This window comes from Varanus komodoensis, unplaced genomic scaffold (assembly GCF_004798865.1).
Source record: "Varanus komodoensis strain SLA01 unplaced genomic scaffold, ASM479886v1 scaffold14_1, whole genome shotgun sequence".
NCBI lineage: Eukaryota > Metazoa > Chordata > Lepidosauria > Squamata > Varanidae > Varanus > Varanus komodoensis.
In genome coordinates this window covers 4,518,926-4,545,288 of record NW_025335438.1, presented here as the reverse complement: position 1 = coordinate 4,545,288, position 26,363 = coordinate 4,518,926, and the positions used below count along the sequence as shown (strand labels likewise).

General features: G+C 39.2%; 1 protein-coding gene across 1 annotated transcript in view; it reads right to left on the bottom strand.

Annotated features, from left to right (window-relative positions):
• The window catches only part of MMP16 (matrix metallopeptidase 16), a 195,773-nt gene that overhangs the window by 39,939 nt on the left and 129,471 nt on the right, over positions 1-26,363 (bottom strand). The window contains exons 5-6 of the mRNA XM_044424026.1: positions 20,509-20,670; positions 14,977-15,191 (exon numbers count right to left, since the gene is read on the bottom strand). Of these exons, the coding sequence (XP_044279961.1) occupies positions 14,977-15,191; positions 20,509-20,670 (377 nt within the window). The remainder of the gene's footprint in view (positions 1-14,976; positions 15,192-20,508; positions 20,671-26,363) is intronic.

Here is a 26,363-nt window from a genome sequence, read left to right as displayed (position 1 = left end):
AGAACTTGAAGAGGTCAATTGGATTGACTCCTAGTGCTGTACATCACTTCTGGCCCTCCAGATACTTTGGCCTATAACTCCGACCAGCTCTAGCCAAAACAGCCAGTGGTTCAAGATTATAGGCATTATAGGAGTACCACCAATTGTCCAAATTCACCGTAAATGGAGGTTCATTACTGCTATTATTTATCAGCGCTTCGGTGTATAAAGGCTCTATCTATCTATCTATCTATCTATCTACTCTGTCTGTCTGTCTGTCTGTCAATCTAAATTTTACAATACAGTGATACCTCAGCTCACGAACGCTTCAGTTTACGACCAAATCGGGTCATGAACAGAAATTTCAGAAAAAAATTGCCTCAGGTCGCGAACTCTGCATCAGGTGATGATCACGATCGTGCCCATCTTCCCTGCATGGGTGCAATCGCAGTCATGCTCGGGCAGGGAAGACGGGCGCAATCGTGGTTGTGCTTGGGGGTGGGGGGAGATGGCCGCGATCACAGTCACGCTGATGCAGGGAAGACGCACACGATTGTGATTGTACTCACACAGGGAAGACAGGTGTGATCGCGCTGGGGAGGGGGGGAGATGATCATGATCTTTGTTGTTCTTTGTCACTTTGTTTCAAATTTTTGTGATAAAAAAATGGGCACAGAACTGATTAACCTTATTTACATTGAACATTATGGAGAAATTTGACTTGGGTCACAACCAAATTGGCTCGCGACCAGAGTCGTGGAACAGAATAAGTTCATGAGCCAAGGTACCACTCTAGTAAATTTCACCCAGTGTCCTTCTTTACAAATAAGCCGCTTAAAATGAAACTTATTATTATCTATACTTAATCCATAAAAATGAATAACGACCAGAAATGAAACAGATTGATTAAAGGGTGCTTTTCATGTTAAAAAGGGAGGAGGTATGATGAAAATATCTGAGTTTGGGGGTTACATCTTAAAAATGAAGCAATTAAGCCATTCATAATATTTTTGTTGTGAGCTTCCTATTGGACTAGTTGTTGTTGTTACATTCCACCATCTCTGACTTATGGCAATCACATGAATGAATGCCCTTCCAAATGTCCTAACCTCGACAGACCTGCTTAGCTCTTGTGAACTCAAGTATGTGGCTTCCTTTATGGAATCAATCCATCTTGTACGTGGTCATTATCATCATTTTGTGCTGTCTTCAACTTTTCCTAGCATTGTTGTCTTCTGTAGTGAGTCTTGACTTTTATGATGTGACTGAAATTTAACAGCTTTAGTTTTGTCATTTTTGCTTCCAGGTAAAGTTCTAGCTTCATTTGATCTATGACCCACTTGCTCATTTTTCTGTGCCTAGAATATTTGAAAAACTCTCTTCCAGATCTATGCTTTTAAACATCAATTTTCTCCCTGTCAGTTTTCATCACTGGTCAACTTACATACCCATATAAAGTGATTAGGAATACAATAGTGTGAATCATTTAGGCCTTGGTCTCCAGTGTAACTTCCTTACACTTGATGATCTTTTCTAGTTCCTTCATTGCTGCCCTTCCAACTCTCAGTCTTCTACTTTCTTGGCAGCAGTGTCCCTTTGAACTGATAACTGAGCCAAGGTATACAAAGTCTTTCCCAATTCCAATTTCTTCATGGTTGATGGCAAAGTAATTCTTCTGTAATTCTGTAATTCTTCTGTAATTCTGTAATTCTTCTGTAGTTGTAACTTTCATTTTCTTTGTTGTGTTCAGCAGCAGTCCTGCTTTTCTACTTTCACTTTCATCAGGCATTGTTTCAGTTCATTGCTGCTTTCTGCTAGTGTATGGCATTATCAGTCTATCTTAAGTCATTGTGCGTCTTCTGCCAATTTTCGCTCCATCCTCTGATACCAATCCAGCTTTTCTTATTATATGTGCTGCATGCAGCTTGAACAGAGAGAAAGATTAACCATTCTGTCTTTCCATATTCTGTACTGACAGTAGATCCTTCTACACAACACATCGGGAAAATCATGCTGAGACACCGCCATTTCCTTTCAGGATCATCTCATGATCCACACAGTCAAAGGATTAGACCAATATTCTTCTGAAGTTCTCTGGTGTGCTCAGTACCCAATCATATCATTTTGGATTGTTTCATCATAGAATTTTCAAGGCAAGAATATTCAAGTTAGCTTAAGCTTCACTGCCATTTCCTGTGAAAGATAATATACAAGTGTCACTTTCAGTTACCACAGCTGACTAGCAGGAGTTTCAGGAGTTTCTCTGGCCACATCATCATTATGGATATCTATTTTCCTTTGCTGATGGAATGCATCTTAGTCCATGTCTCAGTTTTGACCATTCTGCTTCAGGTGATCCCACTAGGAAATCAGCCTAGTGAATCTGGCCTTCTGGTGGCATTGTTCTTGGGTTCTGTAACACTTGCAAAATTCCTCACTGCATGAAGATGTCATCCAAGAGCAGGTATTGGATCTTTGAGACTAGCACCTTCCCACAGGGTTCAAGACATTTTGGTTTTATTGGTTTTTTAGTGATTTATTTATTTATTTGGTTTTTATCCTTCCCTATTAGCCATAAGTCCCCCTGGGAGGATTACAAATAAAAATATGCAATCAGATACAATTATAGTAGTTGTAATACTGATTGTTTGTTGTAAGCCACCTCCAGACTTCTGAGTAGCATATAAATTTAAATAAATAAATCTAGCATGGATTATTTGTGGGCTCACTGTGTGGGCAATCACCTTTTGGAGTTCTGAATTAACGGCAGAGGATGACTAGATATTGATGTGGGAGGGCAGACTACCTTTCACCAGGTCCTCTTTGTTGATGGCTGTGGCCCCATCCTGCCTGACTTATTGTTACCTTATGCTGAGAAAGACGTGAAATTTCATGACACTTAGCTGGTTCTGGAAGTGGTTTGCTATGTGCTTTGGGTCAAGTGACAGTTCTTCTCAGCACCACTTGAGTTTATGCATTTTGGTAGTGAAAGCATCTCAATGAATCCACAGTCTGAACTGATTTTATCAAGGCTGGGAGAAACAGCTGCTCTTCCCAGCATTTGCTGAGTCCACTGAGACCTGCCTCCTGCAGTGGTTTCCCATGTTACCCCTTGTCTTTAACTAGCTATAATTGTCCAGTGCAGGCAGGGTGCATGAGCAAAACTTTTGGATTATTCTTGTGCTACTGCATTTCATTTATATCCTTCAAGGAACTGCATTTATATTCCTGTATGGAACTCATTGTAGTTTACATAATCCTCATTTCCATTTAATCCTCACAGCAACAACCCTGTGAGAGAGGTTAGACTGAGGGTCGATGACTGGCCAAAGTCACCCACTGGACCTAGAACCCAGATCTCCCAGCTCCCCAGTCAGGCATTCTAACCACTACACCACAGTGGATCTCTTAGGATGTTAAAGGACTTTATTAGTTGCAAAGCACTTTAAGAAATAGAACCATCAGGTCATATGCTTGCTTGACTAAGAAGTACATGCATTTCAAAAATTGTCTTTTCAAAGACAATTTCATTTCTCTTATTTGTCTTTTCTTTTTTTTAATCTGATCTTAATTAATCCACAGTTTAACTGAGTTCTTTGAGTGGGTATTTATGACCCTATGCATATCCACTCAGAAGTAAGCCTTGCTGAGTTCAGTGGTGCTCACTTCCAAGAGAGTGAGTATAGGATTGTAATTGGGTGGCAAAATGTGCCTTATGCTGTCAGTCCACTCAGCTCAGTGTTATATACACTTCCTGGTGGCAATCTCTAGGTTTCAGACAAGATTCTTTGCTGACCATGCCCAGAGATGCCAGGGGCTGAGCCTGGGACCTTCTGCATACAAAACTTGCTTTCCCTTTGTAGGAATGCTTTCCTTTTGTAGGAATTCTACATTCTTATGCACATATGGCAGGGGCCTTCCTGACATACATATGAACAGAGACACTGACTCTCCTCATTAAGTTCTTGGAATTCCACATAGCAGATAAGGTTCAGTTACATGTTTTCAGGACAGATATCTTGATTTCCAAGGAGGAGAGAAGGTATCTTTATGGATTCTCCCTGCACTTCAAATATAATGGCACAGCTTTTGTTCTTATAACTGCCTGTGTCTCTGTCCATATGTCCAATTCAATGCTAATTTTTTGTTCACCCCAACATAGCCTTCCAGTGTGCATCTATTAAATCCCAAAATATATGACTCACATAAGCAGCCTTATATAATAAAATATAGGATTAATTGGATTGCAAGGCGGGGGGGGGGGGTGTCACTTGCAGCAGAGCTTAATAAGATGGTACAAACTGTGCATTTTTATATCCTTTGCAATTAATCAAGCTTATGTTTTGTTAAATGGTGTTAATCTTCCACGATCACTACAAGCTTTTGAAAAATCCAGTTATGGGAACATTTGTGACAAATTATGTAAGGGGTACTCTAATAAATTATTTTTCATTCAACAGACCTGGCCCATCTTCAACAGAGTAAAATTAATTAACAGAAGCATAGATAATACCTCTACTGCTGCAAAGATTGTAGCCTTACACAATTACCGTTTCCAGAACTGTGCACATGCCCATATATACTATTCAAATATGCATGTAGATGGAGCTGGAGAAACAGCCTCAAGGGACTGGAAGCAACCCCATTTAGAGACAGTGTTCTGATGGATTGTCTGAAACTTGCAGTATTTCCAAAGGCAACAAGACAAGCAAAACAACTAAAGGAAGAATAACAGTGGTCAAAGCCCATTATCTAGCCCAATCCCTTCATACCATCCTACAAAAGGGCACTGCAGATCACACATTGCTCAGAAAATAATATACACCAAAGCAGAATACTAAATACAGTTGCAAGCAAAAACAAATTAAGCAGAATTAATTCTACCATATTAAGCCAAGACAACATCAACCCAAGTTGGTTACCAGGGAACAGTAACACCTAGGCACAGGAGAGAAAAAACTCACTTGGCAGGGTGCACAAAAAATACATTGCTCTAACAGCAAAGGGTAAATTCCTCTTTTGTAAGGAGAAAAAAGCTCATTCAAAGATTGTGGTAAGGCATAAGCACACAAACAGCAGAAATGGTGTTTGAAATGATTTCTGAAAACTTCTGCTCTTTCCTTGGCTTTCAACTGAGTACAATGCTGCCCAATTTTATTCTTTCTTTTTATTTATCGATTTTGGTGGTATGATTTCAAACTATTGTTATATTGCATTACATAGTAATTTAAACAATGATTTTAGCATGCTTGTCTGTAAATTGCTGCAAGATTTTGTTTTAGTACAATAAGAAGAATATTACTAATAGTAACAATAGGTATACACCCTGTGACCTTGCAGAATTGTGAATTTTGTCACTAATAAGGATGCACATGGTGTTCCTTGTATTTTTAAACATTCTGAGGAGTTCTTACGCACACTCGTTTTTTTCTTGATTCAGTCATTTAAAAATATATTTAATGGTCCAAACACGAAGGAGACCACTATAACCCCTCCCCAGTCTTAATAAAAGGGAGATATTTGCAAAATCTTAAAGAACAGGTGCCTACTAGAATGCATGTGCTTTTTGTTTACTTAATGGTTTAACTCAAAGGCATGTAGCACCCCCCTGCCAGCAGGACATAAGGCTGAAAATGAAACAGCCATGTTTGCTGCTACATTCAAGTGGAGAGATTAAATAAGTTATACATCAAAATTTCTAATGATGTTTTGGATTGCTTGCAGCATTGATTGTGGGTCTTTTCCTTGGACTACTGTTTACTGCTGGATGTGATGATGATGGCAGATCTTATGGGCAGCTGAAAGTTACCTTTTCTTCAGAATTGTTCCAGGGCATTCTGGGGAAAAGTTGGCAGCTGACTTCAGGGAGGAATATTTTCCCCAAAATAGTTTCCAGAACTCTCTAAAGCAGGCATGTCCAAAGTCTGGCCCAGGGGCCAACTGCGGCCCGTTTTCAAATTTCGAGTGGCCAGGAAGCCTCTTCTCCCCACCGGCTCAGCCTGTCACTCATCCCCGCTGGCTGGCGTTTTTCCCTTCACCGCATAGCGGTTCCTGCAGCTGTCCCCTGCTGCCTCCTGCTCCTTCAAGGCTGGTGGTTATATTTCATCAGAAGATGGCAGTAGACCTGAGTCAGCACTCTCGCCACATGACCCTTGGGACACAAGGCTTGTGTGCCCATTTCTAAAATGGTGACTGTAACTAAAAAAAGGAACGTTGACAGTGAGGGCCGCCGCTTCCAGGACAAGTGGAAATTGGAGTACTTTTTCACTGAAATACGAAACAACTGTGTCTGCCTAATTTGCCAAGAGACTCTGGCTGTTTTCAAGGAATTCAAGAGGCACTACCAGACGAAACATGCTAACTACAACAAGCTAACTGGGAACAACGCAGCGAAAAATTGAAGGAACTGGAAGCTGCTTTAACAGCACAGCAGTGCTTTTTCACAAGAGCCTGTGAGTCAAATGAAAATGCCACAAAGGCAAGCTACGAGGTGGCAATGCTGATTGCCAAGCACTGCAAACCTTTTACTGAGGGTGAATTTATTAAAGACTGCATGATGAAAATAGTGGACAAAATTTGTCCTGAGAAGAAGCAAGAGTTTGCCAATGTTTGCCTGGCTCGTAACACTGTGGTATGGAGAACTGAAGACGTTTCAGCTGATATTAAGAGACAGAGGCAAAAGGAGTGGAGTTTGACTTTTTTTCGTTAGCCTGCGACGAAAGCATGGATGCATCTGACACCGCTCAGTTATTGATTTTTTTGAGAGGAGTGGACAATGACATGAACATGAGTGAAGAGCTACTTGACCTCCAGAGCCTTAAGGACCAAACAAGAGGAACAGATTTATTTGTTTCTGTTTGTTCTGCCGTAGATGACAAAAAACTACCATGGAATAAAGTCACTGGGATTATTATGGATGGCGCACCTGCCATGGCTGGCAAGCAAAGTGGATTATCAACCCTAGTCTGTAACAAAGTCAGCGAAGAAGGAGGCAAAACTCCACTGTATTATTCACCAACAAGTTATCTGTGCCAAACATCTGAAATATGATCATGTTATGAAACTGGTGATGAAGGCTATTAATTATATTCGCTCCACAGCCCTGTGCCACCACCAGTTTCAACAGTTTCTACTTGACATCCAGGCTGAATACGGAGATGTTGTGTATCACAAAGATGGCTCAGTCGGGGATCTGCACTGCAGCACTTCTACTCTCTTAGGGAGGAAATCGGACAATTCTTGGCAAAAAAGGGACAACTGATGCCAGAGCTATCTGATCCTGTTTGGCTGGCTGATTTTGGATTTTTAGTTGACATAACATGACATCTGAATGTGCTGAACATGAGCCTTCAGGGGCAAAATGCAGTGGTAAGCCAACTGTATTCACATATCAAAGCCTTTGGGACCAAGCTGCTACTTTTCCAAAGGCACCTGTCACAAACGCAGCCCAATACCACACATTTCCCATCGCTGCAGGAAATAATGACCAGTTTTCCACAGGACAATATGAGTGCGCAAATAAGGAGGTATGAAGCAGACATCTCATCTCTGGCTGAGGAGTTTCAACAGCGCTTTCGGGATTTTGCAGCTATTGAAAAGGAGATCACATTTTTTTCATCTCCTTTCTCTGTGGACCCTGATGACGCTCCAGACCACCTGCAGCTGGAGCTCACCGAGCTGCAGTGTGACACCGAGTGTTGCAGTCGGCACCAACAGCTCCCTCTTGTCAACTTTTACCGCCAGCTGGATAAAGACAGGTTCCAAGAGATTCGAACATTTGCTAAGAAAATGCTGAGCATGTTTGGTTCGACATACTTGTGTGAGAAGACATTCTCGGTTATGAACATTAACAAGAACCGCGTGAGGACGAGACTAAGTGACTTTCACCTGCATGACATCTTGCGCATCAAAACCACTGTTTTTGAGCCAGACCTGGCCTATATAATGCAGTCGAGATCTCAGTATCACCCTTCACATTATTGCAGTTATTTGTTTAGTCTTTCATAAAATAGTTCATTTGCATTTAATGTTAATGGTTCAAAGAATGTCAGGCTGAATGGTCGGCCCCCACACATTTTCACCTCACCAAATCTGGCCCTCCTTGCAAAAAGTTTGGACACCCCTGCTCTAAAGAGTCCCACTGCAATTGTAAGAACTGTACATAAAGCAAAAGACCCTCTTTTCTCTTACCGCCAAGGCAAAGCCTCCTCATATTAAATTCATGGCTTAGTTCAAATGCTGGTAGTATCTGACACTGGGTTTACTCTCCCTGTGAGTTGAACCTCAGTAAGAAGCAAGGATATATTAGGGCTGCACATGTAAGTTTCGAACCAACCTGTAGTGATTATGCTGCGGTGATAAATTTCCTTCCCATCTATGTTTAGGATTAATGTCCAATACATTGAAGGGGAAAATATGACCAACAAGAAGTAACTATGCTTAAGTGTTACTATTATTTACAGTTCGTACAGTGTTTTCAGGGGCATTTGTAATTGTCTCTCAAAATGTCTACCTAATTAGTTGAAAGGCTATCATTTTGTAACAACAAGAAATTTTAATTAAGCCTTGTTCTTGAAGTGTTATTGCAATTATTCCCCTTGGCTCTATCTGTTAATACTACAAGATAACATTCATTTTTTAAACCACAAACAACTGAAAAAATGTATCAGTGTAATTCTATATTATTCCTTGCTGTGAATTTTGTAATTATTTTTGTCAATGGTATACCTTTTTGTTCTCCTGCCAATAGAATATTTTTACTCAATTCATGTAAGTGAATAGATCTGAAGGCAACCTTTCCCCAGGTCCCTTCCGTGAGCTGATTCCAAAGAATGTAGAATCTTCTTGTGGAATCCCCATTTGATCTGTGCATATAAACAATTTGGGTTAGCTAATTACACAAGCCTTTGAAATTTAAAACATGCACAATTTAAAATATCAACCAACCCTTTGATCTCTACAATATGTATCTATATGTTAAGTCCTGGTAAGTGCATCAGAACTGGTTTCTGTATAACTATGGTGTCCAAAGATAATTCTTGAAAATCTTTCTTATCCCTTAACAGTTGGGAACAATGTTCAGTGTTCCCAGTTCCCTCAGTCCCATTTTCCCCATGATACTAAACCATGGTTAATGGTTATTGCTCTGTGCGCGCGTGCGCATGGGGGTGGGCGCTATTACGTGTGGTTAACAGTTACCAGAATTTCTTCTTTGGAAATAGTTCCAATTCCTTTTTTAAATCTGAGGCTAGACTTGATTATTATAGTTGCCCCCTTTCTTTATTTTTTTCTACTGATCTTCTTTCAAGAAAGCCAGAATGTTGAGTTGGATCTAGAGATCATCTGAACAGAACCCGTGGGATCTCAATTTTCACTGAATCGTTATCCCTCTTCACCAAAATTCTGTTACACAGGACCCCAAAGCAAGTATTACAAACTTCATGCAATTAAAAATGCCACTCATCATTCTTAAGGAGTTAGCAGACAAATGGTCAGCATTCCTTGTCTAGACTCTCTGATCTTCACCCTATACAGGCTCTACTTGTCTAGACTTGCTGATCTTCCAGGGTTCTAGCAGAGATCCTACAGCAGCCTGCCTGCTACCGAGGTTCACCCTCCAATTTATGTAGACCAACCAGGACAGTGAAACAAGGACATAGCCTGCATAGCCTGGGAGCCAGGGTGGTGTAGTGGTTAAGAGCATGGGACTGGGACTCAGACAATCTGGGTTCTAGTCCCCGCTCAGCCATGGAGCCAACTGGGTGACTTTGGGCCAGTCACAGACTCTCAGCCCAACCTACCTCACAGGGTGGTTGTTGTGGGGATAAGTTGGAGGAGGGAAATGATGCAGGCTGCCTTGAGCCCTTTGTAGGAAAAAGGCAGGATATTAATCAATCAGTCAATCAATCAATAAAACCTCTCCCCAGCTTCTACCCCATGTGACTATAATCATGTGAAGAAATAAAATGCCAGTATAGGGTGAAGAACCTACTGGAAAAATATGGGACCTGGGTGCTGCAGGAAGAACTAGCAAAAATCACATACTAACCGCCTCCTTGGAACGGAAGCCTCCACTGGATTATCAGTTTTCTGTAAGCAGAAGGAGCTCTTCAATTTGCAGAAGGGCCAGTTTAGATCCAACCCATTGCACTTGTATTAGTGCATTATGATAACTTAGTTTTCATCACATTAGATCAATGGCTAAAGGCCCAGCAGATTCCATATCTTATTACTAATTTACTATTTTTTCCCATCATCCAGAAGTGAAAAAACCTCTGTGTCTGTCCTGTGCAATTTTGACTTCCTGCTCTGCATTTTCACAGAGTTTGATAACAGAAATATCCTGCCCCAGTAATGGAATCCAAAGTTAGTTTTCCCCATTGCCTTTTTACAACATAATCTGCAGAAATTTCCCAGGCCACCATTGACAGGCCAGACATCAAGAGTCACACAACCACAAGACAGCTATACTAACAATCTTGAAGAGATATGGAAAAAAGAAATACTATCTTAGACATGAAAATACTAAAATGTTGTGGCTGTTCTCCCCACAACCTTATATGGCATGTCACTGTCCATTCTCCATTTTGAATCTTCTTTGTCTCTTTGTAGTAAACATACTAACATGCTAGTGAAAAATGATATGTTCATCAAAACCAAAACCAATCAATATCAAATTACTTCACCTGTTTGCAGTGAGACTTCTCTCTCTCTAGCTTCTCTCTTTAGTAGCTCTAAATGCTTAAATCTGCATCAAATGTTAATTATAGGCACAGAATTCTATAAGACAGTGCAATCTTAAAACAAATGGGAAAAGATGACAGCCTTTTCATCAAAATAAAGTTAAATGGGCTACTACCATCTAGTAGAAGCCAAATATTTTTTAGTTGGATTGAGTAGGCTGTGTTCAGGTCTCCATTCTAGTTTTGAAGCTTACTGAGAGAGTAGTCTCATTCAAATGAAATGGCCTTGTATGATTTTTGTGACAAGAATAGAGCAACACACATGCACAGAAGCACAGGCACACTGAGAGAACATTGGGATACAAATGTAATGAATCACTGCCTGTAGTAGGATAAAAAGCAAAGTGGGTTGCTTCCAAAACAGGATAGTTCAGACTAAATTATATTTATCTGAAAAAAAAAAATAGGAAAGCGCTCCACCCCATTTCAAGTTCTGAGGGTCAAATCACACATTACAGTGAATGAGCTGCTATGCTTTAACCTTTGTTTAATTAAGTAGGAGAATGGATAGATTGGTAGTTATTTAGACTCCATCATACTGGAAGGGGGCATTAATCTCTTCTCTCAGCCACAATGTGTCACATGGAAGGAAGGCCTCTTCAGGACATCCTGGAGGGTTCCTTCTCAAGCATTTGCTCTATTCAGGTTCAAAACAGTGGAATAGAGCTTGTGTGTGTACGAGTTAATGTGTGTATATATGCATGTACAAGAATGTGTGGCCCTCAACCCTCCATCTGACACTGGATGTGGTCCTTGGGGTTGAAAATGTGCACTGTTGCTATATATTACTTACCTGGGAGTAAGTCCAGTTGAATCCCATAAGGCTTGCTTTTCTTTTTTACAAAACTATTATGATTGTTGTTAGTTATATTTTTATGCCACCAGTAGCTGAAAATATGTGTAGGACTCCATTGTTAAATAAATGAAATTAGTCTATCTTAAAAACTATGGTTTTATTTCAAAACCAACAGATAGATCCTGGTTAGAAATTACAATTGATCTTTTAGTCTGAAGTCACAGACTCAGCTCTGTAATAACATTAGTATTAGTGATGCTCTGAATAATTTAACTGTGTGTAAAACAAATTAGGGCATGTTCCATTGTTCATAAGATGGATGATGCAACAAAGAGGTGGGTATTTTAATATCCTGCTTAATGTCAACTTAGAAAATGAGATTCTTCCTTAACCTTTCTGCCTCATTCACAAAGATGGATGGCCTCTGGGTCTTAAAAGGAAAAGCACACTAATGCTTGAAAAGTTGATTCAAAACACTGGGGATTCTCTTTGAAAAAGAATTAATAAAAGTCACATTTAAAAATGAAAATGTGCCTACATGTGTTGTGATTTGATGCAGAAAATCAAATAACAGCATCCCCTTGCTAGACACTATTTATTTTGTAGGAATGGACAAATTTAGGGATTTATGGAATACATTCTAGTAAGTGACAATTATTAGGTGACAATTATTTACTTGCTGAAGTTCCTCCAGTTTAATAAATGCTGAAGTGCTTTAAACTCTTGTAACCATAACCAAAGTGGTTTGGACCATAGCAACCAGCTTCTGTGATCACTAGCTATACTGGCTGAGGTGAACAGGAACTGGGCCAAACATTTGGAGGATCCCATGTTGGAGAAGGCTGCCCTGATGCAAGATCAGAGGCACTGCCAGAAATTGAGATGACATGTAGACTCAGCTGCTTTTCTGGAGTAAATCAGTGAAAGAACCACATTCTCTGTGAATGAGAAGCAAAGAAATACTTCAGGGTATCCAATAGCACTATGTTGTGTTGTCCTGCAAATCTTGTATAGGAAATGCATCTGGCATTAACTTTTGTTTACATGAATAAGATACTTGAGAAAGTGTAGATCCCATGGAATCAGCAGTAAAGGAACTGATGGAAAAAAGTACTTTCTCAAATGGCCTTTCTGGAAATATTTTGTCTAGAAAAATTTTTCATCAAATTAATACCCCGTACAGGAATCATTGATATCACTGATACTAGTAGCATTTGGTGCTTCTAGTACCTTAAATATTTATGTCTAGATGGAATAAGTATTGTTGAAAATATGCCTTAAAATACTGCATAAGGGTATAATCCAAGGAGGCTTTATATAGCCCTCTGAACTCAGATGAATACAGGTATCCAATGTAGGGCAGGACTGCGAAAGTGAAAGTCACACCTACCCTCTTTCTAGTCTCCAAAGCAGTTAGATGGGTGATTTTGCTTGTCTATCTTCAGTGCTTTGGAGGGATCAGGAAGGTGGCAGCTGCCACTGTTTGTTTCTGTGCCAGCTGGTGTGTGCATGTGTGTTCCAAGCACACAGTACCAGCTATGACATTAGAGCTGTTTTCCAACAATGGCATTACTCACCAAAAAAAACAAAAATTAAAAATTAAAAAACCCCTCTGCCTATCTTTCTATAGCAAACCGCAACAAAGTAGAAATGAAAAATAGGTAAAAATGAAACTTTTTAGTGTTTGGAGGAAAGCACACAACACCTATCTGCAGTATATTTAAAAAACTCTAGCACAAAAGTCCAGATCTTGCGATTTCTTGTAACTCAAGGGATTCCAATACATATAGTACAGTGCCTGTTGAAAATCTGATGAACATTGAGATTCACTTGAATACTGATGAGTTCCAATAATGTTGACTATTACTTTCCTATTTCCTTAATCTTAAATGTCAACATTCACCACATTTCAGATATCTTCTGCAACTATATATGGAAGTTTCTCACTTCAGTGGAGAACACAGCTCTGTTGCACACACTGAACCATCTTTACTGGAGCAACTGAACTGTACGTGCATTTAGCTGTGTATGGAGGTTCAGATTGGGGACATGCCATACAAGATGGATACAGAAAGTGATGTTTGGTAGACTCGAAAACTATTACAACATGTCCAGTTATCCATCCTGAAACACATTCTGCTTCTTCAAATATATCTTAATAGCAGGTAAATGACATTTTGTATTCTAAAAGCATTGCTTAAAATTTACAAATATAAGAAAATAATAGAAGGATGCATGTAAACTATATGTAAAACTCACACCTAGCCTCACCAAATTTAAGATACCAACATGTATTTGTAAGACGATACTGAGCCATTTGGTAATATCTAGTGCTTATTCTTAGTAATTTGCAAAATATACTTCAGATCATAGAACCACAGAAGAGTAGAGGTGGAAGGAGCCTATATGCCCATCAAATACAATCCTATGCTTAATGCAGGAGTCCGTGACAGATATCTATCCAACTGCTTCTTGAATACCTCCAGTGAGGGAGAATCTATACCCTCCCCAAGTAATAGGTTCCATTGCCACACCGGTCTAACAATCAGGAAGTTTTTCCTGATGTCCGGCTGCAATCTGGCTTACTGTAACTTGAGCCCATTATTCATTTAAGGGTATTAATTAAGGGTACATGCCTAGACAGAAAAGCCCTACAATTCCCAGCATGACCCAGCAAGATATGCTGACTGAGTGCAGTAGAAGTTTTTTTTCTGTCTAAACATGCATAGGATTGTCCCCTAAGCCACTGAATTATGGTCCTCTTACAATACATTCTGGAAACCATACAAGATGACTTGTCAGATCACTATTCTGTTCCAGTAAATGGATTTACTTTGAGTTATTGTTTTTGAACTCTTAGTGAAGCCACTCCAAAAAAGAAAAAGAAGAGGAATATATGAATGCATCTCCAAACAAAAAGGCAAAGGAACCAACCAAATAATGGCAAAAACAAAAAGCCCTCAACACCTGCAAAAGGTCTCTTATAACACAGGTCTCCACTCAAAAATGTATCAAGGCAACCACTGCAGGATGACAAACATCCTTTTTAAAGGAACTGATCTAATTAGAAAGTTAAATTACAGGGTGCTTATAAAGAAAACACAATAACAGCAATGAGCCTGGAAATGGCTAAGTTCCCAACAAAATCATGCCTATTAGCTTCTATTCATGACTTGAATTCTGCCTTTTTATCTCAGTGTAACACTCAGCATTTACTTACTGTTAGATTTTTGAAGCGCTGCAACTTTCTGCTGACATTAATTCATTCCCCAAAATAGAAGATTCTAGCCTTCCCCTTGTTAGATATTTAAGCCATTCAGATGTTTATTTTTTCATTTCTTTCTTGAACTTTGAAACAGCAAGAAGGCTCAGGAGTAGAGGCATGATAAATGAGTGCTGGTTTTCAAAAAAGCAGCAATGTAGTCACTTGATCTAACAATAAAAAACCCAGCCTCCTACCTTGAAAACAAACATTTCCCGGCGAAGAATGGCTAGAGTGTTAAAATTTCCATCACAGATGTTGGGTTTGGCACCAGGGTAGGAAGGCTTGTCTCCTGTGGGTGGCCGAGGAGGTTTTGGCCTGTCATTCTTCCGTGGGTCTGCTGGAGGGACAGAACGATGGGGTGGCACTGTTGGCAGAGGTTTTGTTGGTGGTGGGATTTTGTCAGGTGGACCTTTAAAACAATACCAACAGATTAATGTAGAGGAGACTGCATGTTCTTCTGTTTATGAAGTTGTAAGTTGATCTGTCCAAGAGCAGGTAAATAAAATGCATGAAGCCAACAATTTTGCGTTGCCAAGTTTGCAAATTAAATGTCAGTACTATGCTACTTATGTTCTCAAATAAATAAATAAATAAACTGAGTGTGTGCCTGAGTTCCAAAGTTATTATTGTCAATCCCACCAACTAATCTGGATAGAGAATATTAATCTACAGTTAAGGGATACGTTAATGAATCACACTGAATAGCTGATTAAAAGCTTGCAGCCCTTTTTTGTTTGCCCACTTTTAAAAATAACTTGCAAAAATAAATAGAGATGCACTGTGGCAAAAAAAATATCCTATGGAACTATTTTTTTCTTTACCATAAAGTAATAATAAAGTGGTACCATTGGCAGATAAACTGTCAAATTGAAATGAAGTCTCACGTTTCAAGGTTAGGCTACCCAGATTAGATTAAATAGGTCTAATCAAGTTCACACAATTCTGTTCAGGCTGGATGTGGATAATTTTGGTTCCTGAAGTTTAACTATTCTGATTTTTATAAGTCACCAGTAGCTTTGCTATTTATCTATTTTATTAAAAAGCCAAAGCACCCTTATGACCACCATTATGTTCAATAGAGAAATATTTTAAGTAATAAATGTATTTTAAAATCACTAGAGAAGAACCTGGCAAAGAAAGCCAGAAATGACAACATAAGTAATGAATGAAGTAGGAATAGGAGCTCTAGAAGTCACTTAGAGTCCCAGTCCTATACATACAACTCTCAGTGTCCCTTAGATGGCCATGCAGGTTTGTCTAGCAAAACATTTACTTACTTACTATCCATTTATTTTCTATGCTGTCCAATAGTCAAAGTTCATGTAACATACATAGGATTGTGCCTTAAAACTGTTTTATACCACCCTTTCTCAGGGTAGAGTGGTCACATATGCATTGTCAAAAAGGTGGAAATGGACTCCCAAAAAGGGGGACAATAGATGAAAAGATTTACATAAAAGTTCTATATGCTAATTTGCATATATAGCTACACATTTAGAAACATTATTGTACTTTAAATACAAAAATAATAGATATTGACATTGTTTGAAGGGTAGGACTGGATGAGTAGTACATCTGCTCTATTTGCAGTCCAAGTGCTGTTAAAAATCAACTCCACACACCTGGTCCTTTATTCTTTAAACAAGACTTGAACTGGTCAATTCTTCAAAGAAAGGATATCTTCAAATAAAGAATCATCCATTGGAAATTAAGAAACATAGCCACACTAATTTTATGGTGGTCTACAAGATACAGCTATCCAATAGAAGAACTCTCAGGCTACCAAGTATAAGGAACAGAAGATGTTTCTAAAAAGGGAATCACAAAAAAAGTGTATCTTGGAACAACTCTTATATGAAAGCTCCTTCTTTTTAATTTTCTTCCCTGTAGTTACTAATAGGTCTAGCCCTCCATTAAAGAATGCAGCCTCATGTTTCCATGACTGTTGGAATTGAATACTTTTTTATAAGCTTCCTGGACAAGGAATTCATGAAGTGAATTGTAGATACAGTTGATTCTACATGCCTGATTAAAGTTCAGATCTAGGTCCTAATTATCATAAATAGCAGTTGAGGTAGAAAAGCTGTGTCTACCATTTCAGATGGTAATTAGTCCAGGTGATTGAGTGCCTCCTGACTCCCAGGCAGACATAATAGAACATAATCTTAACCTTTAAGGATGCCTCTGTACAGATTCTCAAACCAGGTATGTGTTTTCAACACTAGAATTGAGCTCTTAGCCCTGCCTGAGAAAAATCTGCTACTGGTCTCCCCTTGATCTCAGCATTTAGAAGACTAATTGCTGTGAGCCGCCCCGAGGCTTTGTTGCGATGGGGGTGGCATAGAAATGTTTTAAATAAAATAAATAAATAAAAATAAATAATTTAGGAGGCATAAACTTTTTTTCCCTGTAATCAGAAGCATATTACCCAGAGATCTACCAGTAAATCCTGGACTATTTTCTGTCAACCCCTATCTTAAATACCTTAAATGTGTAATTGGTTTGCTCATGGAAGATAGGGCAATTAAAGGATTTCAAATGTATCAGCTAATTGGAACTTCCACTTAGGTTCACAGCCAGGATGGCTCTGAATATCAGGGAGACAAACCATGGTAGTTATTCAGGAAGTGAGTGAGAAAGTGGCAGGCAGATGGCATTCTCTGCTTTTGTCCTCATTTTCTGCTTTTGGACTTTCTATTAGAAATATAATTGTTGACTAGATGTCCTTTCCTACTCTTTTCATTAAGTGTGAGTGGGTGTGTAAAAATCCCCAAACTAGCATGTCAGGGCTTTATGACACACTTAAACTCTTGCCTTTGACATATATGCTAGGAACATTAAAAAAAAGCTACTACCAGCAATCTAAACTGACTAGGAATGTATCTTGACTGAATACTTATCTCCAGAAACCATAAGTCACTAATTTTATCCATAGTTTAACAAAATACTGGACCAACACAAGTCATAGTTACTGAGGAAAACCAATGAAATTTCTTTATCTGAGCAATATTAAATCTAAGTAGTGAAGCAAACTTCACTTCTGATTTTATCACTGACAGCAGAGGAAGTCTCTTGCAGCAGGCAGTATCTGGTTGAAATATGCCAAATCCAAACTATTTGCTAGTGATGTCATGCCTAACTTCCCAAGAGCAATAAAACTCTTTAAAGTCTAGCTTACAGCTGCTAGAAACTGGTATTTAGTATAAAGGCAAAATAACCTTGTCTAGCCCTTCTGTCTAGACTACCAACACATGAGGTCATGGGAAACCACACTGGAGGAAGCCGGCCATTTAATTTCCTCTGAGGAGCAGCCTGGATGTGAAAGCACTTGCATTATGCAGCACAGCTGCATCCATGATACTGCAACAGTATTATCTATCTTGTACCAGCACTCCCAGTCCCCAACACCCAGCCTATTGACTTATCAATGGATACAGGAACCGCGAGGGTGCTTACTAGATTGAAAGAAAATATATATTGCCTTGTCCAAAGCAACTTGCCAAATGAATATAGAAATAAAAGAAATCAAATAAATAACCCTGGCTAACTTAACATTTAGCACAGTTCCATCTTTAAAAAAACCTTCAAAACATAAGAAGTTTACTGAGTAAAAATCAAATCAAAACAAAACAAAACAGCTCCCAGAAATAAAAAAAGTATCAGAAGAAAAAGGTAATCATTAAAGCTTAGGACTGATTTTAGACCATTTTGGCATCTCCACTACAAAATTTATTTATTTGCTTGTTTGTTTATTATTTATTTAGTAAAAGCTTTTGTATGCCATCTTTTATATTTAAGGTTAAGGTTAAGGTTTCCCCTTGACATTAAGTCCAGTCATGCCTGACTCTAGGGGGCAGTGCTCATCTCTGTTTCCTGGCCGAGGGAGCCAGCATTTGTCCCCAGATAGTCTCCGTGGTCATGTGGCCAGCATGACTAGAAACCGAAGTGCATGGAATGCTGTTACCTGCCCACCAAAGTCGTACCTTTTTTTCTACTTGCATTTGCATGCTTTCGAACTGCAAGGTTGGCAGGAGCTGGGACGGAGCAACGGGAACTCACCCCATTGTGCAGATTCAAACCAGCGACCTTTCCATCAACCAGCCCAGCAGCACAGCAGTTTAACCCTCTGCGCCACCTGCATCCCTGACATATCCTTTATATAAACATTTCAAATAGCAAATTATACTCCCATAATCCTATCCCTCTCTAACGATATGTTTACTTAATTTAAGTCTACATGGTTGAAACTTCCTTCAAGGAAATGTTTAGGATCCTTTGGGCAACATCCAAATGCTTTGGGACACCACATGATGTTCAAAGTGACTGGGGAAGGGGATTATTAGTTTAGCCGGGATATTATTTCAGAACAAATAATGGTTGCTTGGTGTTTCTACCATTCTCTCTCTCATTCTCTCTCTCCCCCCTCCCTCCCTCTCCCTGTGTGTGTGTGTGTGTGTGTGTGTGTGTGAATTTTCCTGGTGTGAAAGAAAACTTAATAATTTAGGAGTGTTTCTGCAAGAACATAGTTGGGTGATGTGCAGGAGAGAATGAAAAGTGGACAGAGCAAGCAGGTGATTCAGTGAAGCAGTCAATGGAGAGAACAGAGGAGAGAGGGGCTGGGACAAGGGACCAGGAGCTGGAAAGAAGAACAGAGCAATGAGGTTTGGACCAGTCATCTGTCTGCAAGGCCATTTCCTATATTCCTAAATTGTGCATGGTTTGGAGTAATTCAAAAAAGAAGGAGAGCAAAGGGCAAGGAGGAAGTAAGGGGGAAATATTTAAACAGGATTTTATGTTCTTGTTGCAGAATATTGCTTGGCTAAGCATTTAAGAACATCATTCCTGCTAAGTGTGGATTTCAATTCACTTTGTCAATAGTATCTCACTAAACAGAGTGGTTAATGAAAAGTCCTTGGCTTTTTCACTCTACCTATCAAAACCTTTTTCAGAAAATGATTAGAAACAACAACCATCACTATTGCCTTCTTGTTCATATTTGTTCCATCATAAATACAACCCCATGAATCTGAAGTTCCTCTCACTCTGAAATATTTTGCTGCTGCTGCTGTTGTTAGGTTGTTAGTTATTTAGTTAGTTACATTCCAATACCGCCTGTAGTTGAAGCTCTCTAGGCAGTTTACAACACGGGTAATCTTTAGAACTATTTACACTGCCAGCCCTATAATGAGCTCTAAGCATGTTCTAACAGACATGTAGTTCTTGCATGACTGGGTTGCAAAATTTATTTTAATTAAGAGAGGAGACTTGTACACACAATGGAGCATGCACCAAATGGGGAACTTTCAGCTTAAGACATAATATATTCAGGCTCTCTGCACTTGAAAGGCACAAACATGTGAAGAGAGGGAGCATTCCTGCCTATCTTCTTTACATCATCACCCTCTGCTTGTGAAGTGTGACTGTCTGAAGAGGAACAGATATTCACAGAAGCCAGAATACAGGAAAGTCATAGCTATAGGAGATTCTACTCTCCATGGGTAGAAAGGCATTCTCTTCTCCTTCACACATTTGCCTTCTTAATCAATTGGTGTTGAATGTAACAGTAGAGAGAACTGGAATGCTCTCTCTCATTGCATGTTTCTCCAATTCAGTTTTGGGAATGCCTAAATAAGGACTTATCTAAGTCTTTATATCTGGAAGTTCACCCCTCCCATTTATCATCATCATCATCATCATCATCATCATCATCATCATCAAGATCATACCATATATCTTCTGGATTCCCTGCAAATCATCATTAGGTAGTTTGAAGTTGTCAGTTTCCATGTACTGGTAAAATGGAGCCATGATGGCAGTAGGATCATTTGAATGCTCCAAACCTAGGGCATGTCCCAGTTCATGAACAGCAACTAGAAACAAATCATTTCCTGCAAGGAAAAGAAGGAAAGTTTCAAAATTACATGAATGCTTTATTCACTGAATTCAATACACAACCCCATTTAGGTGAATTTAAACCAGGACTTGACAATATTTCTGGGTTACCTTGCAAGTGTGCCTCACTTGCTGACTGAAAGGCTTCCAATGGCATTCTAACTGCATCCTTTCAATGTTCCATGGGTGCAAAAAATGCATTACTATAGGGTGCTCAGGTATGAAGGCACCCAAATTGTTTACAAAATGCTTTATCTCCACAGCTATTTTTCAAAGATATACTCAGTTTATCCAGAATAGATGGAGAATAAATTTTTCATTTTAGCAAAATAAATAAATGCAGTGGGGAGAAGTCATGAAGAAACAGAATAGCTCACCCTCTTGCCTTTATGAAGTAGCTACATCTGTAGTAACATGGCTGTATGAGTATGTTTGAATGAAGACTTATTTGCTATATCAACATCAAACTACCCATTCTGTATATTTATCCCCTTCATCTACACTATTTCCTATCTCCCTCTGCCTTCATGTTCATACATTTGGCATTTCTGTAGGAGTGAAGCCTAGATCCTGTACAGTCTCTCACCCCAAGCACAACATACCTAAAAGAGTAAGAACACTTTATGGACCCACCCCGGCTATGTACGTAAAAATTATATTTTCGCTGTCCTTTGCCATTCTGGTCATGATATGTAAAGAAAGAAAGAAAACCCTTTAGCTCTTCTAGATTTTCTTAGAAAATAGGAAACAAGCTAGTGCTGGATTCAAAATGTCTCCTGAAATACTCTATTTTGTTGGTAATGAAATGGGAAGGAGATTTTGTTGGTCATTTTCTGGGGTGGGATATGCTTTTGCAGCTTGAAAAGTAGTCCCCCATGAAAGCTGAAGCCACTGGCTGAGTTCACATAATCTCTGCAACCCACCATAAGCTATTTAAGTGCATGATCACCCACAGGATATTTTCGGGTTAGAGTCTTATAGAAACCTCCCCTCTCTGGGTTCACACAATAGGATTAACCACAGCAGTCACCCCCTCTGGCTTGACCATTCCATATGGCATCTGCCACATGCTGTAACTTGCCATGGCTTAACTACAGTAAGTCATGGTGGGTTCCAGCTATTGTGTGAACCAGCCCACTGCACAAGGCTTGTAACTGTTGTTACATTAACTACATCATAGGCACCACAGATTGCTATGGAATTCTCCTAATTTCATTTCAGACGTTTTAAGACAAATAACAGCTGGGGATATAGTACTAAAAAACTAATTATAAAATGAGAGTTTTGTGCTAATTATTCCATACATATCTACCTTTGCTAACAGTAAATAGATGAAAAAAATTATCTAAGGGCAGTATACAGCAAATGACATTACACCAGTAAATACTTGTTTTTGAACTATTTGCAAGAGGAAAATAGAACTAAAAGTATATTTCTGCAGACATGGTTGCCTAAGAATTTGTGCAACAAGTTGAATACATTTACACAACTGCATATACAAGCATAATACACCACCAGAATTACTAATGTACATTTAAAATTATGTTTGTCAGATACTTAATGGTTGAAATCAGGTTTTAATTCTCTAAGTCTGTTTTGCCTTATGAATTGGACTATTTTATCTTACAGAGCTCAAGGTCACTCATCCATATTATGTCTTAGAGCATATGGGTACAGAATAAATTGATTCAGTGTTCACAATGATGAGAAAGTCAGTCAAGGGGAATTTCAGCAGAAATCAAATTGACATGTTGTTGCTTGGAGTTCAGCTGGTCCGTTTCCTTCTGGAGCATTGTGTCAGATCTATTTCTTTGTCTACACAGTAGGCTTATATGAAAACCAAGTTTGTTCTATTTTACTGTGATTCTGTCTCTGTTCAGGTCAGACTCCCAGATCAACTCAAGTCCAGTTGGAACCTCTTTGAAGGGAGACTGGGATTCCTTAGCACACCCAATTCCCACAAAAGATGAGACGCAACCAGAGTAATGTTGCAGGGTTGCATTACCTGAGGCTATAAAGAACCTCTTCAGAGTCTTGCTCTGGTATCTGTCTCCCATGGCTCTCCAGAGCATTTACTATGATGGACCACATAGGACTCTCAGAGTGGACACTGACTATTCACTGAGCCAGCAGGGGGCCCTTTCACCCAGTGTTTACTCAGGAGGAAGTGTCCATTCAAGAGTATGGCTCTACTTGGAAATGGAAGGCCCAGCTACAACTCATGAACAGGAACAGCATGTATACAGGCCCTCAGGCTCCCCACAGGACTTTTCTGGGTTATCTGCTCTCACTGATACAGCCAAATTATCTAACACACTGTGTAGGCCACCATAGATGGCCTGTGATGGGGAAGGTTTTGCTTGACATAGTATAGCCTACTGATGTTAACTTACAGAAGAAGCCTTTCTCCACTGCAGCACTAAACAAATCATAGAGGTTTCCACTGACAATTTAAGACATTTCTCCAGGTAAGTTCTTAATCACTAGCACTGATGCTTATCCTTTATGATATCTCCTTTGGTGTTATTCATGCTTTATTGTTGCATTAATTGCTTCTGTTGTACTTTTCATTTTGTGAACAACTTTTGAAATCAGCTTTTCAATGAAAAGCAGTGTAAACATTTCCATGAATAAACAAATAGAGCTTTTTACTTCAGCTTCATACTCAGAACATTGCAAAACTCTGTGAAGCTAAACCACTGTCATATCAGTGAGATAGTTGCAAGGGAAGACATGATGAAGTAGTACAATCCTATGACTACTAGATAGCATCCACTTGGCCAAAGGGATTTTCAGATTCCTAACTATGAAGTCAGAAAATTGCTCAAACCTTATAGCTGGGGTACCATGCTTGAATTTTACTTTCCCTGCCCCCAGTAAGGGCAGCTACAGAGAGGGGCTTTTAAGGGGAGTCTGAGGGAATAGGGAATTGGCACTGCCAAGATAAAATGTATCCTGCTGGTGCATCAGCCTCCTGCTCTCCTGCTCCAAAGTGTCATATTCATACTCCAAAGTGCCAAAATCAGCCATCTAAGTGGTTTGCTGAGCAAGAGGAGATTACTTTCACAACTGTATAATGTGCTTGCAATCCTCTGAGGGTGACAGGCATCCCTAAAGATTGTTCTTTTTGTCTATTTTATTCTCATCACTATTATACCACTGGATGATTACAGTTTTCCAGGAAATCTGATAATCTGTGAGCCCAGACCTTTTAGTCATTACTAAACACTATCACACCTTTGATAGAAACAAACAGTAGTTCCAGTGAATTGTTTCAATGGCTGTAAACAGTGTTCCTACAACCACCTGTGCTCACACATTTCCCTTGCTTCCTTCCTTCTTTCCTTTCTTTCAAGGAACTATGTAACCTGCGTAATTTACATTATTCTGTATGTTGTACATGTCGTATTTTGTACTACTCCAAAGCTTGGGAATCAAAACACTTTAAAGAAATATTTGTAGCATTTGTGATTCTTGAGCATTCATATGGTAGCTGTTTTGGCATTAAAATCTCCCCCACACCCATTAAACTAAACTATCGCATACATTCCCTCTTCATAAGCTGTACTGAGCTTCCCAGTTGACCACTTGTGTGAGATATTAAATGCTGAACCTTGCAGGAAAGTACATTTCACCATGCTCCTCATCCCATCCTATGAGATTAAATTCCTTATGTGGATTGAACCAATTTGTGAGTAATAGTCTGCCGAAGGTGATATAGACAATGGTTCCCCAGTCAAGGTAAATAGGTTGTGAAAGGCACAAAGCCAAAGAAGACAGGGGTGCAGGATAAATACTTCACCTAATCCAGCTACAGGCTTTTGTTTTCATTTAGCAGGTAACTACCCTCTCATGTATACATGCAATTATTCTATAGTTAAGTGCATTGATTGTTAAACTTCACCAAATAGAAGAAAGATGAGCAAAATATGATGGGAAAGACATGGTAATTTTGATATAGGAGTTTCCTTCAAACTCACAAACACGCCCAACACTACTAGACTATCATTTCAAAAGTTGGTTTAGTAAACAAACCTTTGAAATATCAGTCTGGGGAAATCTTTAGAAGGTGCTTCAGTGTGTGTGTGTGTGTGTGTGTGTGTGTGAGAGAGAGAGAGAGAGGGAGGGAGAGAGAGAGAGAGAGAGAGAGAGAGAGAGAGAGAGAGAGAGAGCGCGCGCGCGCTGCTCCTGTGGAGAATGCATGCTATTGCAATAAATAGGAGCTTGTGCCCTGCTTGACTGATTCCATCCAAATTTACCAACTGCCTTGCCTCATTGCCATATCAGATATAAAGGGATCAAGGCTGTACTTTAAAGCATCTCTAGCCTGAAGCCCTCCTCTCTCTTGTTATGTCTCAGTGCCACTTATGATATATCCACAGTTGAGACATTTGGTTCCCTCAGGAGATTCATTTCTGAGATCCCACTGGTTCAGGTTCCTGTAGCAGAACTTAGGTCCAGTGTGTCAACTGAACTGCCAGCAATGTGAAATTTACTAGAAGCTGATCTATGCAGTTCAACAGAGGTTGGATTTTTTCATAAATTTCTCTTGGCTGCTACCAGACCATTCCACTGAGAAAAAAAGACTGAGCTCAGCCTGTATGGATTTCTAGTATGCTTAATATGAACCCTGTGTTTCTATCACACTTAGAAATTGCTGCATGCTGCTCAGGGATAGTTAATATATCTTACTGTAAATAATTCAGGGCATTTAAGGCACTTTTCAAATCTGAGAGAGTGCTGACAAGGGCACTGAGATGTGCAGATATGCACACAGTTATTCAATATGTACAAATATTCCAGCTCAGTACAAACACACATTTGTCCCAGTTTCTAATTCTAAGAATGAAAGATCTGCTTCATATCATTAAAAGCATGCATTCATCAGGAGCCTGAAATAAAGGCATAATTCTTTCCTGAAACTCAGATAATGAACCTTGATTCTGTTCCACTCCTGGTGCAGACATGAACTGCATATTAAAAATGAAGTACATTTAGAACCTGGAGGATATTCATGGTAATCTATAAGAGGGTCTCTGCAAGGAACCATTTTTTCCCTCAGCTGTGAATGAGTGTGAATACCAGAGGAGAGAGGCGATTAGCTTTTATTCCTTGTATTTTATAAGCCGTTTTGACAATGTGCAGAAATTGCCCTTCCCAGGGATGTTTACAAGGATTTGCCTCTAGTAAAATGTACTGATCTGTAACCTTCCTAGCTGTCTCTGCATCCCTAATGTTGATTCATTCCATCTAATTTAATCCTTGATTAAATCAGATTAGCTAGATTTGATGATTTGCAGAGCAAATGGTTTAAAGTAGATGAAGTACATCTCTGTAAGAGTCTAGGAGGGACACTTACTACATTGAGATAAAATGACATAGCAAAATAAAAGCAGTGTCTGAAATGAGCATATCCACTGGAAGTCTGATTGAAGGAGCTCAATTGACAATATGGACATGACATTTTAATAATTATGGTAGACATGACATTAAGAGAGAGAATATGTGATTATATAGTCTGTCATTTTTCTCTAAAGTAATAAAATACTTTGATTATTAGGCTTATTATTTAAAGTATTATTAAAATAGCAAAATTATGTAACATTTTGATGGGATTTTCTATTCTTGTACGTGAATATAAAGATAGAGATATACATTTCAGTAATGAGTGCTAGTTAGGGTTTTGTTT